General features: G+C 41.4%; 2 protein-coding genes across 5 annotated transcripts in view; one reads left to right on the top strand and one right to left on the bottom strand.

The window, feature by feature from the left end:
• LOC143661093 (uncharacterized) overlaps positions 1 to 11755 on the bottom strand; it is a 63572-nt gene extending 51817 nt beyond the window's left edge. Inside the window, exons 1-2 of the mRNA XM_077134723.1 lie at positions 11145 to 11755; positions 4607 to 4741 (exon numbers count right to left, since the gene is read on the bottom strand). Of these exons, the coding sequence (XP_076990838.1) occupies positions 4693 to 4741; positions 11145 to 11755 (660 nt within the window). The 3' untranslated portion in view covers positions 4607 to 4692. The remainder of the gene's footprint in view (positions 1 to 4606; positions 4742 to 11144) is intronic.
• Positions 11643 to 17801, top strand: part of MAP4K3 (mitogen-activated protein kinase kinase kinase kinase 3) — a 210672-nt gene continuing 204513 nt past the window's right edge. For 2 of the 4 annotated variants that reach the window (XM_077134040.1, XM_077134038.1), the window contains exon 1: positions 11644 to 11849. In XM_077134040.1, the coding sequence (XP_076990155.1) occupies positions 11754 to 11849 (96 nt within the window). In that variant the 5' untranslated portion in view covers positions 11644 to 11753. Of the gene's footprint in view, positions 11850 to 15344; positions 15390 to 17801 lie in introns of all 4 variants that reach the window. The other 2 variants (XM_077134037.1, XM_077134039.1) reach the window with 2 other exon arrangements.

Here is a 17801-nt window from a genome sequence, read left to right as displayed (position 1 = left end):
CTCCCAATTTTTTTTCCTGTTATAAAAAATGTTTCAGTGAACATTCCTTTACATGTCTCCTTATGCATTTAAGGATGAATATCTTCGGCATATAAGGAGAAATAGAATTGTTAAATTGCAAGATAAGGGCATCTTTAGTTTTAATAAATATTGCCAAATTAAGCCTTCCAATTTAAACTTTGTATCAATTTATACTCCTCCTAGAATGTGCAAGATCTCCTGTGTCTACCTTATCTTTCAATTTCTGATGACTATATCACAGGCATGGAACTACCTGAGTACCTGGAGTCAATTTTTCCTGTAAACTGGTTGTCTGTGAAGGTGAGGCTCAGTGTTGAACCTCTTACTATGACCCAACCCAGCCCAAAGTGGGAGAGCAACCTCTGGGACAGAGTTAGGGAACAGCAAAGAAAGAGAGGTGAGGTGGTTGAGGATTGGGGGCACATTTTATATATTTTTTAAAATGGTAACATATATGCTACTGAAAACATCCCATTTTAACCATGTTCAAGTATACAATTCAGAAATTAACTACATTCAAAATGTTGTGCTACCATTACCACTATATTACCAATTTTTTTCATCATCTCAAGCAGAAACTTTTTTTTCAGGGTATATTTCTCCTTTTATTTAGGTTTTATTCAATTTCTCTGAGCAATATTCTGTAGTTTTCAGTATATAGGTCTTTCATATCTTACGTTACTTTAAAAAAATTTTAATTGTATAATGTAACACATATACAAGAAACAAGAAAAGTAATAGTTTTCAAAGCATTCTTCAACAAGTAGTTACAGGACAGATCCCAGATTTTGTAATGGGCTATCATATGATCCTCTCAAATTTTTCTTTCTAGCTGTTCCAGAATATAGGAGGCTAGAAGGAATAAATATTTTTTTATCGTCACAATCGACTTTCTTATTTTTGTGTGAAAAATAACATAAATACAAAAAAGCAGTAAATTTCAAAGCACAGCACAACAATTAGTTGTAGAACAGACTTCAGAGTTTGGTATGGGTTATAATTACACAATTTTAGGTTTTTACTTCTAGCTGTTCTAAGATACTGTAGTATAAAAGAAATATCAATTTAAGGACTCAGCAATCATATTCATTGGTAAACCCTACCTTCTCTGTATAACTCCACCCTCACTTTTGATCATTCTATCCCACTCTTTAGGGATATTTGGACTATGCTCATTCTAACTTTTTCATGTTGGAAGGGGCTCGTAGTGATATGGGGAAGGGGGATGGAACTAGCTGATGTTCTGGAGAGGCTGGGCCCTCTAAGTTTCAGGATCAAATAGAAACTTTTATTCATTTTTGCATCTTTAATACTCAGTAATCAAACCTCAGTAAATGTTAAATTGAATGGAACTAATTATAAACCTAGATCTGCTTCTGACTTTTACTTCTCAAAGCTTCAATTTTCCTATCTGTAAATTATGGATGATAATAATTCAAGGAGCTCTTCCAAAGATAAAATAAGATACAAATGTGAAATATTTATAAACTCTAAAGAGCAATGCAAATTAAGTTATACAAGATTAGAAAGCTGCTTCTGTGTCATGACTTCTCAGATATGACCAGACAACATTTTAGTAACTAAAACACATGGTCAGATTTCTCATTGGCATTTCTCTAATAGTTCTAATATATCCTGGGGCCTCACAAGCCTCAGATTCTGCTCAAGAAACATATAAGGGCACACAGCAATTGAAAAGTGCTATTTCAATCTTTACTTGCAGCTGTCAAAGAACATCAAAGAACTCATTCATGGTAAAGAGTCCTACTTCTTGAATCCCATTGTGCTCTCTAGTTTTCAAACACAAACCCTCAAACTCTTTCTCTAATCCCCAGCTTATTGGGCCTTTGTTTATTTTCTACCTTCTCCCTTTCTGCCAACATTTTAAAAGATTGACTTAGCCCCTCTCTGGTTAAACCCTCTCCCTTCTCTTTTCACTTTTCCACTATCCATCCTTAAATTCCAACCACAAATATATCAAGGATAGGCTGGAAAACACTTGCCTGGGAGGGGAGAATGAATATTCATACCTTAATGACTCATCCCACAGCATTCATTTTTGTTGTTGAAATAAGTAATATTATTTTCATTTTGACTTCCATATTTCAGTTGCTGGCATTTTAGAAGCACGTTTACTGACCAGGTGTAGTATGTATCATAAGAGGGAGAGAATGAGACTAGAGAGATCAATGAAGAGGCTCATAAACTCAGATTGCACTCAGGTCACATACATGGTGTTTCGGGTTTATTTGAGTGCTCTGGGAAATGCTCTCAGGTAAAAGGATACATAAACCCTTTGCACTAAATATTGGCATCAGCAACATAAGAGTGTTATATTTTGAGGTTTTAGAAGTTTATAAAGCATTCTCAGATATTGGTTCCCAATTTACAGTATTGATGTTGAGACAGAGATGAAATCATCTCCAAGCTTATCCTTAAAAAAGGGCTATTTATGAACTTCATATAGGACCCAAACATTTTATATAAATACGTTTATTTACAAACCACTGTAAATAAAATATAAGGCGGCAGGGATATTTTCTTGAGTTTCCTTATGTTTGTTTCTGTTATGATGAGAACAATTATTCTATGATACATGTCAAAATTATTCTAATATCAAATGCTTAGCTGGGAAAGTTCATACTAGCAGGTGAGTCCTAATATGAACATATTTTAAACAGAATCTTTCAGTTACCCAGATGATCAGGTCCCAAGCTGAAAGTCTGGCTTTAATACTGAGGAGAGGCATCCCTTGACCTAGATGGGTTTTGCTACAAGTACAGACCCAGCATGTGGATCTGTTTCATGAGGCAGAGATACAGCCAAGTTGAGAAATAGGTTACCTTCTCATCCACCTTGAGCTATGGACAGCAGGGAGGGAATAATGGAAAGCTCTTGGCATAGTAATAATTTAATCTGAATTATTCCACTTAGTTTCATTTATTTATTTATTTATTTATTTAGGCAGGAGGGATGGTGGTGCATGGTCCGGGAATCGAAACCAGGTTTCCCACATGGAAGGCAAGCATTCTACCACTGACCAACCCATCCACTTAGTTTTATTTCTAGATTTTGTCTGTTTTGTTCATGGAAAACTTCAATCCAGTTTTAGATCAAATTAGTGGATTATTTTTTCCAAAGAGATGAACTTTCTAGATCTATGAGTAGCTTTTTTTTTTTTTTTACTACAGGTTTTGTGGGAAATGGGGAGAGTCTTCTAAGAAACAAATGGTAACAAGGAGTAAAGCTTCTAATAAAAAATGTAGCATAATAAGATGCAGGACAGTAGCCTAGTCTGTAAATACAATGTATGTAAACATATTTGTTCTGGGCTACCTCAGTCTGTCCCAACAGTATTGTGGAAACAGGGCTCATCTAAGGGGAATTCCAGGCTTGGTATTACATTAAAAGGAACCAGGGAAGTACTGTGTTCTGGCCTATCAAAGGATAACAGAAAAATATAATCAGAAGTTTTATAAATCATATTAACTCAGTTATTCTTTAGTTTGTCTCTCATCCAGCATGTATTCAGCCTACATCAACAGTCTTCAATAGCTTGCCGTCTATTTTTCACACAGCCTGTATCCTCCCAAGGATTAGCTGAGTCCAACAGCTACCTATAGCACAGGCCAAGGAGCACTCCCTCTTGAAATCCTGACTTCCCAAGAAGATATGAGGCTCTTATCAAGATAATCCATTTGTCTTTACAAGTTCTCACTTGGTAGTAATACTAGGTAAAAGGCAGTTGGTGCTCTATGGTGTTATATCTGCTTTGTGATGAGAAGATGCTATCTGGTCTAAGTTGCTGGCAATGCAAGAACTTTATAGTAAGTTATATGAGACCGGTTTCTTATTCCTGGCACTTTATGACAGTATAAGCTCAAGAACACCTGTAATGGGGTGCATGGGTGGTTCAGCGGTTGAATGCTCACCTTCCATGTGGGAGACCCAGGTTTGATTCCTAGACCATGCACCAAAACAAACAAACAAACACAAAAAAATACCTGTGATGATGTGATTCAGGGGGCTGGTGTGGAGCAACTGAGTTTTTTCATGATGTCTCTGGATCAAGAACCAGGGGCCAAGACGGAGTTGAGGATTATATAACCATGGATTCTAACCTGATTATAATCATCATTATAATCTGATGGCATGCCCTGGAACTGGGCAGTACAGTGGCTAGGAGTTTGTTGTGACTGCTACTGTATTAAAAAATAAAGGTTTAAATGACAATACAGCTCTTATACTAAGTTGTTATAATCCCCCTCATAATCAATTACATTTGAAATACAAGCTTTATTCTTTCTGATCTTTTTTTTTTTTTTGCATGGTCAGACCCTGGGAATTGAACCCAGGTCTCAGGCATGGCATGCAAGAACTCTGCCTGCTGAGCCACAGTGGCCCGCCCACAAGCTTGATTCTTAATGCCAGAGTCTAGAAATATATTAATAAATTGTGACCATGTGAGAGGATCCAGATCAGATATCTGGAGATCATAATGTATGATGAAAGTTGCAGAGAATCTGCAAAAAGCTATAACTAAGAGGAAGCATGATAGCAGAAGAGGGAATAAGTTAGCACTAACCTCCATAATGACAAATCCAATGATACTTTACTGTCTCTTCTTCCTCAGTCTTTCTTTGGCATTTAATACTGTTGATCATTCTCTCTCTAAAATTCTCTCTTTTGCTTCATTAACACCATCTGTGCCAGTTCAATCCTTTAAGAAGCAGATGGGGAGGCAGAATTAGAATTGCAAAGTACTTCTCTGTGGAAATACCCAAAAGGATAAGGGGGAGAAGGGAGCAGGAGTAGAGCGAGACGAGTCTCAAACTGCAATATTGGTCTTGATACCTGTGGAGAAAGAAAGCAAAGGAGGAAGGATTGGGTAGGAAGAGGCTCAGTCTGCAGGACATCTCAGAGAAAGTCTCAGGCTAATGGGAAGCCCCAGCCAGTGCAAAGATTTCCCATGAGATGAATCTGCACTGGGCCTGCATACGTCATCACTGCCTGAAGACAGGGAGACCTCCACATGAATGCTACGATGGATTCCAAAGGCAAGGTGATTGGAGTCCATCCATTTTTCCTCTGAGAATTCATCACAACCCACAATTTCAAAAACTACCATCACCACAGATCAATGCTCACTCCATATGTTAATTCAGACCACCATTTTCTCTCACCTGGATGACTGTTTCCTAACTGCAAGGGTCTCCAAACTGTTTTATCTCATCTATGTTCTTTACCACCTGTCTTCAGTTCATTCTCCACAACAAGGCTAGTGTGGTAATTTTAAAGCACAAATAAGATCATTCCATTCCTGTGCTGAAAACCCATCAATAGCTCCCTTTTGTTCTCGGAAAAAAAAAAGAATCAAAAATCAAATTATTTAATACATACATCTTCATTGAACTGGTCTCTGCTTACTTTCTGCCCTCTGTATGGAGTATATCTTCTTGCCTGGCTAATTCTTCACATGTCTTTTAAGACTTAGCTTAGATGTTCCTTCCCTTGCAAAGACTTTGATAACCTGCAAATACTAGATTATGTGTCCTTCTCTATCATCCCAGAATGATATGATAAAGGGATATGCTAGTTAGGTGAAATCTTTGTTGCAAATCTATTAGGGTAGTAAAGGATAGTAAAACATCTTTTGAGTGTTGAACATTTGGTAGTAATAAGAGAGACAATTTACACATATCAGAATTTCTCTCAAGGAATGTACTACGTGAGATACAAAGGAATACTTTGATAATCAGTTTGGTGGAGCTGATGGTACTTCCAAGGGACATGCTAGGCAAACATTCCCAATCCAGCCACCCATACACCCAGCTCAATCCGAGGCATCTGGAAATGTGAGACCATGTTTGCTGTTGTTGATGTCACTATGACTAGAAGCAGTATTGATTTTTGGGGTGGTGTGGCGCAGGGATGGTGTGATGCATTGGGAAAAACCCACACAAGGAATAATTTTCTACCCCAAATATTAATACTACCTCCAATGAGTAATACTGTGCTAGGAGGTATGCAAATCTGGGAGCAGAGTTGAATTGCTCAGAATAACAGAATGGAGGCTCAGAGCTGACACCTGAGGGCTTCCAGCTCTATCCATTCCCCATGCAGAGCTCAGCCTCACCTATAAATAAATGTTGAGTACACGTTTTTAAAAAATATTAGTTTAAGAAAATAATAAATATGTTTTGCTTTGAAAAAGAGCCAAATTATTAGCCTATGCTGGTTTGAAGCCATTATGTACCCGAGAAAAGCCAGGTCCTTTAATCCTCATTCTACATTGCTGGATGGGATCTTTTTGCTTGTTTCCATGGAGATGTGACCCACCCATTTGTGGGTGGTAACTTTTAACTAGATGGTTTTCATGGAGATGTGTCTCCACCCATTCAAGGTGGGCTTGCTTACTGGAGCCCTTAAGAGTGAACCATTTTGTAAAAAGCACACAGCCAGAGACCTTTGGAGATACATAAAACGCCCTGGGGTAAGCCACTGAAGAAGCCTGGAGAGAAAGTTAACAGATGCCATATGTCTTTCCAGCTGAGAGAGAAACCATGAATGTCATTGGCCTTGAACCAAGGTATCTTTCCCTGGATGCCTTAGTTTGAACATTTTTATAGACTTGCCTATAAAATTCAAACATCTTCACAGCCTTAGAAGTGTGAACTTGTAACTTAATAAATTCTCCATTGCTGGTATATTGCATTCTGGCAGTTTTTACAAACTAAAACATAGTCCAATATCTCCTTCTGGCTCTGCCACCTGTTATAATTATCTTGTAATTACCTAAAAGTTTGTCTGTATCCCCAACTTAAGTTCAGGGATCATGCCCTATTGCATCACTAGAACCTAGTATAGTATTGAGCATATGATATATGCTCAATACATATTTCTAATTATGACTTCCCAAATCTAAATAACGGCCCTGAAATATTTGCTTAGCTTCAGATCCGCATTATTACTAATTTCACATTTCGTTTTTGAGCTTCTCAAACTCAACAGGTACAAAACAATCATCTATTTTGACCCAGCCCTAAAACCCTCCTCAAATTAACCTGTTTCCCCTATAAGGGCAAATGCTGTCATGATCCTCCCATTGGTCTAAACCAGAAGCCTGAGTGTCACCCTTGTCTCTGCCCGCTTCCTCACCGCCCCCAAGCCTGTCAATTCCATCTTCTAGTTATCTCCTGACTCTATTCCCTTTTCTCTGCCCTCAGTACCACCTGCCTTAGTTCAAGGTGTCTTGTATATATTGTAATTGCTTCCAAAAATCTCATCTCTATCTTCATACCTGTGACAGTCATCCTCTAAAACATGTTAAAATATACTGAAAATAATAGTAATACTTTGAGGGCTTACTCTGATGCCAAGTAGCTGACTTTTGTACGAATTGTCTTGTTAACTTCATGTTGAAATGACTTTCCAACATCCTTTAGTCAGGGACAGAGGCAAGATTTAAGACTAGGTACCTGTTCTGGTTTGCTAACTGCCAGAATGCATAACACCAGAAATGGATTGACTTTTAATAAAAGGGGATTTATTTTGTTAGTTCTTCAGAGGAAAGGCAGCTAACTTTCCACTGAGGTTCTTTCTTACGTGGAAAGGCACAGAATGGTCACTGCTGGGCTTCTCTCCAGGCCCCTGGGTTCCAACAACTTTCCCCAGGGCGACTTCTTTCTGCATCTCCGAAGGCCTGGGCTGAGCTGCAAGTGCTGAGATGAGGAATGCCGAGCTGCTTAGGCTGTGCTACATTGCGGTCTCTCATTTAAGCATCAGCCAATTAAGTCAAACGTCCTTTATTGCAGCAGGTATGCCTCCCAACCGACTGCAGATGTAATTAGCAACAGATGAGGTTCACGTACCATTGGCTCATGTCTACAGCAACAAAACTAGGTGCATTCACCTGGCCAAGTTGACAACTGAATCTAACTACCACAGTACCCTGTCTCAGAGATGTGCTAGCCTAGGTTATATAACCTACAGGATCTCTTTGTAGCTCAAATTCTTAAGCACTTTCTAATCCAACTGACATATAAGACTTTTTATGAGCCAGTTTCCGACTCTTTTTTTTTCTTTTTTTGTATGTTGTATGACGAGGTCACGTTTCATTATTTTTCCATGTGAGTATCCTGTTATTGCAGTACCATTTGTTGAATTTTTGTTTTGCTTGTTATTTTGGGGGGATGTATATGGACTGGAAATCGAACCCGGGTCTCCCTCATGGCAGGCGAGAATTCTACCACCAAACCAACTTTGCACCCCCCAGTTCCTAACATTTTAGTCTTGTTACTATCATCTCTCTATCCCTGTGATCAAGGCATATGCAATCATCTGCTACATGTGCCATATTGTTTCATATACATGCTCATGTCTGATTCCACTCTCTTGGTGAATGGTCTGGTTGTAGTGAGTCTATTTTGAGTGAAGGTTTTCCAGTATTCATTTTCAAGAGCTACTGGTGTATTGAAAATGAAAGTGGAATGATGAATGGGTAGGACTGAGGCTGGTAAGCAAAAGAAGTGGATCCAATGGGTTTCAGACAAGAGGTCTTGAGAGTGGAACTGGGACCTGATACGAAATCATAGAATCCCTAAGCCAGAGACTCATGTGGGATGGGCTAATAGAAAAGTGTTCTATATATGTTGACAGTTGGGGGTTCCTGTTCCTCTTACCCTTTTTGCGTTCCTTGTTGTGTGCTGCTTTCACAGGTGGGTACTTTAAAGGGCTGGAGCTGAGCCGCCAGCTTGGATTATACCACCTCACCCTTGTGTGGCTAACTCCAATGTATTCTTCAAATTTTGGCTTTAGTCATTTTTCAGTCTTCCTTCTGTCTGCATAAATGTCCCTCTGTGATTTTCATAGTTTTGTGAGACCCTAATCTCCTTGAGGGCAGGCACTGTGCTTTTTCTTCTCTGTATTCCATACCACCAACAATCACTGGCTCAAAAAACATTACAGAGAAGCAGAGTTCAGCTTAGTATAAGAGAAAATTTTTAAAAGTATATTGTACAAAAGCAGTATGTAGACCAGAAGCTAAGAGTTCCAGCTTTCCGTGTGAACTTCAGCAGCCTAGCCTGTTTTTGCCTCATTTTCTTCATTCATAATATAGAGATAATAGGACCTGGAACTTCAGGTCGTTGTGAGAATTAAATGAATTAATACACATGAAATACTTGGTTCAGTTCCCAGTACCTTATAAGTTTATGGTAATGTTAGGTATTAATTTTTTTTTTATTTTTATCATGGTTATTTACTAGCACAATCTCACAATGAGGTGAACGGCTTTGGAAAGCAAGGAATTTCCTTTCACTGAAGGCATTCAAGCAGCAGTAAATCCAGGAGAGATACTATAAAAGCAGTTCTTGAGTTGGAAAGATTAGATGACTTCCAAGGATCCTCTAATCACAGGAGAGGGAAATTCTCCGATTCAAAGAAAGTGTGATCATTAGTGTTACTTTGAGCAAAGTTGAGTGTTAAAACTGATTAAAAATAACATTGGATTTGTCTCTGTGTATGTTAAAAAGAGCAAAATATTTGATTCTCGATGAGTGGTTAATTGCAAAAGCCCTTTTATTTATGTTGTAACCCATTTGGTGAATCAAGCCTTTAAAGAAAAATCAATCTCTTTTCAAAAGGACTAGCTTCACCCTGCCAAAATGGAACAAACAAAACTTTTAAGCACAGTTCCAACCCTACCAAAATGTCTTTTTTTCCTTTTAAAGAAGTCCATTAGTGATGCAAAGGCGAAGTTATCTGCACAGATGATAATCCCAGCAAACAAAACAGTGAAACCATTAGACCGTTCTTGGGGGGTATTTGGTCCCAAGAATTTGGTCTTCCAGCACTAAAAAGGCAGAGAGCAGAACTGGTTCTGTGGGCAAGTTGAAGGGGGGCCTGAGCTGTGGGCTCAGGCATTTGCCTTCAACAGGCAAAAGAGGATCCTTAGCCATGAGTAACATTAGAGTAGGAGATTAATTCGCAGGAAACCCCAGCCTTAAGGTTGATACATCTAGAAAAAAATCCAACAATAAGTACTCCTAAAACAGTAATTTAAGTGATACTTTTATATTACTGATGCTTTAAAACAATTACAAATTAGACCATTTAAAGGCTACTTCTAGTAGATAGAGGGCTTTTTCCCCCCAAACATCTTTTAGTCAAAAAGGATTGAAAAAGATAAAAATGTATGAAGCAATTAAGTGCAAGTACGTTGCTGGCTATTATTTGATTATACTTTTATTATCTTTTAACAGGTTTGAGGAGACGTGGTTTCTCAGGAGCCATCAGGCATTAGACAACAGAAATGGTCAGAAGGCGTGGTGCCTCAGGGTATGAGGAAGGCATTTCTGAAGCAAATATCCAAAGTGGTACGGTCGAAGTGACCATTATCTAGTTGATTCACGCTTTTGGAATCGCCTCGTAGGCAGATTATTGAGAAGAGAAAATTAACCCGCCCTTATCGACATGCTTTCTTGGAGCTCGGGTCTGCGTCGTTCGGACGCGAGGCTCGCAATCTGGGTGTGAGGCAGGGTGGAGCTTTGGGTAGGTACGGTCCCACACAAGCTTCCGGATCGTCACGTGTGTGCCCTTCAAGTGCGGGAACGCAGCCAGCGCACGCCCCACCCTCCAGTCCCGGCCACCTCGCCTTCGCAGGGCCGCCCGACCGCCTGCACAGCCCCGGCCCGGGGTTCTGGGAATCCATTCTCCTCTGGGGACGGACGTCAGTCCCTGCTCTGGTTCTGCGTTCTGCCTGTCGCCCACGCGTCCCACGCGAGACGGCAGCCGGCCGCTCGGCGGGTTTCGCCCCGGAGCATCTCCACGCCCCCTCTCCCCACTCCGCACGTCCCCGGGCTGCCCTCCGGGCCTGCCCTCTTTTGCTCCTTGACAGACCAGTTCCGAGGGCCGGAGTGTCAAGTATCCGAGCAAGCGCAGCTCGCTTTTTTTTTTTGCGGGAGCAGGAGGGAGCGCCAACAGCCTCCCTCCAGGGCATGTTGGATGACCCCTTCCCCGCAGTCCCAGAAAGACCGTGGCCCTCGGCTGTGTCCTATGTATAGATGCTTCTAAAAGAAAGTTGGGGACAAGGGTTGCCTTACGGATTAACACTACATTACTACCTGTCAAGGGCTGGGAGCAGGTACGGCAACGTCAAACTTTCGTCGTTAAGGGAATACTTTGCGCCCGTCCTTCCTCGGGCAGGCAAACCCAATGTGGCCCGGCGCCGCGACCGTCCGGCTCGACCCCGCGGCTCCCCAGGCGGAGGGGACTCAGGGTCCGGCATCACCCGGACGTGGCCCGGAGGCTGCCAGCCGCGCCGGAGCGCGCACGGGGCCGAGCGGCGCGCGGGGCCGAGGAGCGCTCCCTTCGGGATCGCGGCTGCGCAGTCGGTCCCAAGCCGGGAAAAGGAGGGGGAGGGTGGAGGAGTCGGAGTAAGGGGGAGGGGGAGGAGCGGCGAAGGCGGAAGCCATGTTGGAGTTTCATCCAGAGCGAGGGGCTGCGAGCGTTTTCCTCTCCCCGTGGGTGTGACACGGCTTCGGCGCGGCGGCGGCGGAGGGCTGCGGGGGGCGGGGACGGTTAGGCCGGGCGGCGGCGGCGGCGGCGTGGAGCCGGGCGATTGTGACCGCCGGGGGAGGAGGGGGCCGGCCGCGGCTCCCACTCTCCGTGTGGCCTCCTGAACGCCCCCCCTCCCCTGCCGGGAGGGAGGCGGGGGGCACCCGGGGCCCGCCATGAACCCCGGCTTCGACCTGTCCCGCCGGAACCCGCAGGAGGACTTCGAGCTGATTCAGCGCATCGGCAGCGGCACCTACGGCGACGTCTACAAGGTAGAGGCGAGGGGCCGCGACCCACCGCGGGCAGGGCCGGGGGGCGCCGCCGAGTCTCGGCGTCCGAGTCCGCGCTGCCGCTGCGCGGGAGACGCTGGCGCCCGGGAGAAGTGGGCTAGAAAGAGGAGCGGGCGGCCAGGGCTCCGCTGCGTTGTATTGAACAAAGAGCCAGACGCTTAACCTCGAGACCTCCGAGTCCTTACCTGCGGTCTCCTCTGGACGCGGTTTGTGCCGCCTCCCCTCGAATGCGCGTTCACTGGGACAGGCGGAACGGGTGCGGGCGGCTCTGCTCCGCAGCCGGTGGAGAGAGGGTCTGGGCGGGTGTCGCCTTCAGGGTCAGCGGGGGCTTGGCGTTTGTCAAGCCTGCGTGTTGCAGACGGACCTGGGCTTGTCGGCTGTCGGTTGGGAACTGGTGTCCACCAGGCCTGGTGGTAATTACTGCACTTGGGCAACGTCCATGATAGCCCCTCAGCCGACTTTCCCCTCTTAGCATTGCATGGCAGTTTTTTGTTTTTTCTCCCCAATTAATGACTTTCTTCTGTTAAAGAGGTCTAGTTAGTATGGTTTTTTTGGAGGAAAGCAAGTTTGTTTTCTCCAAGTCGAATTGGGCTATGATGCCATATTAAACTTGTTTTTGTCCGTGACACATAGGACTCGGCTTTTTTTTTTTTAAGCGAGTTGAATACTTGGGAAAGGTACTGGTTTGACATGGCTAGAATGCAGAGTCCATTAGCAATCCAGCATTCCTGTTGTAGAGGGACTACTTCTAAATGTGGGAGGATAAATTGCCCTTCCTTGGCCAGCTCAACTCTTGGCCTCTGAGAGAGTGCCAAGACTAGAGGGGAATAGTGCCAGATGGGGCAGCAGGCTTGATTTAGTCGTGTGTCTTCTTACTGGGAAATCAAGTTGAACTCCTCTTTCACTTAACACCTGAGGATGCACGAAGAAACTTCATTTTACATTTGAAAGCTCAGTCCTAACTTTATTTTGTCCACATTGCAGCAGTAGTTTTTACTTTTACCTTTGCGGTAATGCGTGCGATAATTTAGATATTTAGTACAATACAGCCAGAAGTCTGAGTCAGTCTTGCTTTGTGGATGATTTGCTCTCCGCTGTGGCGGATCTCACCCCTCTTTCCCTTAGACAAATACAGGTGTGTAGATATTCTCATACCTGCTTACTGAGAAGGAACTGCGCGGCTGCACACTGGGGCTGGAACAGTGGAAAGTAGACATGGCCCCAAGTCTTGGAGTTTATATATTTTTTGGCAAGAATATTAAATAACCATTTACATAATTCTTATATTGCAGTTTTTTGTGTGTTGCAAAGGAGGAGAGTGGATTAGGGTTATCACCACATGTAATAGGAGGACCTGATCTTGTGTGGCTCATCACCTTTATGCTGAGATCTGAGAGATGATCAGGCATTGCTCCGGGCACTCGGGGAAGGGAGATAAGCCAGGTAGAGGCTGCACCAGGTGTGAAGGCCGGAAGGAACTGAGAGCTTTAAAGGATTTGAAAGAAGGCCTGCACTGCCCCAGTAGTCAGAGAGGAAGAATGACCCCAGATCTTTTAGGTCTCTTATGTTTTATAAGGAGATTGGATTTCTCAGGACAGTGGGGGGCCATCGCAAGGAGGGAAATTAGAAAGATCTTCCTACAGTAGTATGGAGAGAGGATTAGAGGGAGCAGAGATGTTAGCAAGCCATTGCAGTAGTCCAGGCAAGAGTAATGGTGTTTTGACCATGAAAGAAGTGGCTGAATCTAAGTAGGTGAGGACTGAATGTGGGGAATCTAGTTATACTCACATAAGAAGTTAACTTAACTGTCCTAACATGTAAGCTTTAGGTGGCAGGCTGTATGTAAGTTTTTTTAGAGTTCCTTACAATAATAATTGGTCATGTATATGTACTGTATTTAGAAGAACAGCTGGTAGTTAAGCCACATGATGAAAAAGGAAAAAAAATTAGGGCCTGTAATTTCCTAAGGACATCTAACTGCAGTACAGGTGTAAATTGATTAATCTTGTCATGTGTTTAAAATAATGATAATAATATCTAACATTTATGGAGTGCTTATTACTTGCCAGGCACTGTTTTTTCAGGTTTTAACTTGATCCTCACAGCTCAGTAAGATGGACGTTATTAACTCTGTTTTGCAGTCAAAGAAACTGAGGCATGGGGGGATGAAAGCAATTTTTCCGAAGTTGGTAGGTAGGAAAGCCAAAAATTTGAACCAGTTTACTTTAGAGACTGTATTCTTAACCACTAGGCCACACTATCTTTCTCAAGTCAGCATTGTGCAGATAATGCATTACTGACTTAACAGTGGAGAAGCTGAGGCACATTTAGTTCAACTTCTGAGTTGTAGCCACACTCTAGTAAATGCAGATAACTGTTTTTGTAGTCTGCCAAGTGGACATCAGCTAATAGATGTTAAATCCCTTCCTGCCATCTTCTGATACCAGGAACCCAAAACATAAAACCTCATGTGGTTTTTAGCAATATGCCCCCTGCCTGCTAAATATCCTAAAGCTTAAACTACTTGCTTTTTTGACCATAACATGTTCATGCTATAGATATGTATTTTTCCTTATTTATTTTGCTATTTTAGGTTTTTCTTAGTTACATAAATTGTGTTGGTTAGAGAAGAGTGCATTAGAAGATTTGTTTTTAAAAGCCAATAATATAATTTGCTCCTTAATTATTTGGTATTTAGATGTTAAAAATGGAATTACAGATCAAGTGAATAAGTTAGATACCTTATTATTTATAGTCATTCTTAGAAGACTGGGGTCTTCAGAAATTTTTATTTGAAAACTATCCTAACCAATGATATATGTGTTATATTTAAGGTGGCATGATTTAATTAGAAAGCACTGAATTAGGATGTGAAAGATCTGGGATTTATTAACTATCTATTTTGTAAAATCACTTAACCTTTCAAGCTGTTGTGTTGTGAAAGTATTTTTACCATCATATGCCCTTCTCCTTTTGTGTTAAAGAATTGACTTGAATTTCACCCAACTCATAAGTTATCTTTTAAAAAAAATCTTTAAAATAATCTGTATTTTTTTCTAGGCCAATGCAAATATGATTTCATATGCATTGTTTTAAAGTATGGGAAGACAAAGTGAAAAAAAAAAGTCATACCTTGCTTTTAACTGCCCTGTAACTTGTAGACTTGATCTGTCAGGTGACATCTCTCTAGCAGAGATCACCTAGGGAACTAGGGGTTGACGTTTAAGGGTGATTCGGCCCAGTGAAGCCCTAGGCTTCATGTTTTATGTGTGAGTGCTTTTCTGGAGAGATACGTTTCAGCATTCGTTCAGAAAGGTTCATGATAAAAAAGAAGTGTTGATCTAAACATTTGTTATTTGAAAGAATTTTCTTGGAGAAATTAGTTTACATTCATTGTGCTCTTTTTCTAGGCAGTTTTCAAGTTTAATTTATATTATTCTTACATCTGAATTCTCCATATCCTAATTTTTTTTCTAGATTTATGCTGGAGAAAAGCAAAAGATACTAGAGCTGGAGATAAGGGTAAGGCAAAGGATGTTTTGAAGGTTATAGTCTTAATATGTTTCTCAGGAAATGTCTAATCTTATGGCTTCAGCCTCATCCCTGTCAACAATTCCCAGATCTGTCTCTAACCTTGGAAACAGAAAGGGGAGTAATTTCTCTAGACAGCTTAAAAGAGAAATCAGAACAGGTTATCTCATTTTGCTAAGGATCAGATTTCCTAAAGGATGCACTTGCCTCCAAGATTTGATCTGTATGTGTATTTAGTTATGAAAGCATATGTAATGCATTATTTTGCATTTAGAATGAGTAGTTAATAAATTCTCTCATGAGAGAACATGGAAGAACCAGCACACATTGAGCAGCTATAATATGAACAGAAATGTGTTCAGGACTAATAGTGGACTAGTAAAAATAGCAGTGCTTAGTATTTGGTCTTAAGATATTGTTTTTTTTTTTTTTTGGAAATTAAATGTATATCTACTTCTAGCTATCATAGTTTGGGACCAAAATTTTGTTGGTTTCCTCATTGCTGTCATATAAAACCTCTTACTGGCTGAGAGATTGTTCTAATACTCTGTAATCTGGACAACCAACCTCTCTCTAGTATAGCAGATTGATTAAGACCTGGGTTTCTAGAGTCAGACTGCCTAGTTTCACCACCTACTAGCTGTTTGACCTTTGGCCATTTACTTAATCCCTCTCCTTGTGCCTCAGTGTCTTTGGTTGTAAGGTGGAGATTTTTAGAAAAGTGCTTAGGACAGTGCCGGACGCAATAAGCACTCAGTAATTTTTAATTGCTGTTAATATCTAATAATACTGTTTCGTATATATTTCGCCTGTTCGTGTCCTTCTAACCTCCCCTGCTGCTGCATGCTTCAGCCTCAGGGTTTTTGCATTTTCTCTTTCTGCCTAGAATAGCCCCCATTTCCACTCCTTCCTCCTGGCCCCTAGTTTGTATGGTTTGCTTCCTCATACAGCTCAAATGTCACCTTTTAATGAATCTGTTCCTTACTACCCTATAGAAAACAACATATCCTTATACTCTCTGTCTTTACAAGGAGTGGATCCAGATTTTTTAGGGCCCTCATTATGAAAAAAGTAAATTAGAATAAAAAATTAGATACTAAAGTGTCTATTTATTTGGAATGAAGAAAAGACGTCCCAACGAAATATTATAATCTTTGAGTCAGGTCCCTTTCTTCTGGTCTCTCTTGACACATTTAATTAGAAATATGCCCATAGAATGCTTTCTAACAGCCCCGTGGCTTCAGAACACTACATCTTCCAGCAAATCTCAACACTTGCAGTGGCCCATGCACATGAGGGGGCCTGAATCCGAACCTGAACTTTTGATCTTTCTGAAGTTTTGTTAGCTTCTTAGAAGATCTACCTCTTCTCCATACTCTACCTAATTTTTATCATGGCACATATCACTATATCCTTACTGGTTTATTGCCTGTCTCTCCTCCCTGAGTGTAAATCCAGGAAGCTGGAGATTTTGTTCTGTTCATATCTTCCCACAGCCTAAAAGAGTCCTGACACATACTAGATTCAATAAATATTTGTGAATGAATGAATGAACTTACATGAAAGGATCAAATAAGTGTTCTGCGTCACCTAATCCAATTTAACAACCAGTCTTGATTAAATCACACCTCCAGGGAGATGATCTGATTACAGTTTCAAACATAAAATATTGAATAGGGATTATTCTGCCTTTATGAAATGAGATTTAGATTAAAACATGGCTTTTCTAGGGGACATACGTCCTTTCAAAGCAGCACATACAATATTTGTCTTTTTGCATCTGGCTTATTTCTCTCAACATGATGTCTTCAGTGTTAATCTGTACTGTGGTATATATCAGAACTTCATTCCTTTTTATGCTGAGTAATATTCCATTGTATGGATATACCACATTTTGTTTATCCATTCATTCATTTATGAACACTTGGGTTGCTTTCACCTTTTTGGCTATTGTGAATAATGCTGCTATGAACATTGATATACAAATACCTGTTGGAGTCCCTGCTTTCAGTTCTTTGGGGTATACATCCGAAAGTGGGATTGCTGGGTGTGCTGGCTTGAAGCTGTTATGCTCCTCATAAAAGGCCATGTTCTCTTAATCTGTCCCTGTGGGGGCAGACTTATTGTTGGGTGGGACCTTTTGATTAAGTTGTTTCCATGGAGATGTAACCTAGCCTATTCAAGGTGTTTCCTAATACCCTTGTTGGAATCCTTTCTGAGAGAATAAAAGACAGATGAAACTCAAGAGGGCTCAGAGAAGCTAAAAGAGAACCATCCAGAGGCATTTGGGGAGAGAGAGCCATTTTGAAACCAGAACCCAGAAGAGAAGGACCAACAGAGGTTGCCATGTGCCTTCTTATGTGACAGAGGAATCTCGGATGCCAGCAGCCTTCCTTCAGAGAA

The sequence above is a fragment of the Tamandua tetradactyla genome, chromosome 17 (assembly GCF_023851605.1).
Source record: "Tamandua tetradactyla isolate mTamTet1 chromosome 17, mTamTet1.pri, whole genome shotgun sequence".
NCBI lineage: Eukaryota > Metazoa > Chordata > Mammalia > Pilosa > Myrmecophagidae > Tamandua > Tamandua tetradactyla.
This window is presented reverse-complemented; position numbering and strand designations above follow the sequence as displayed.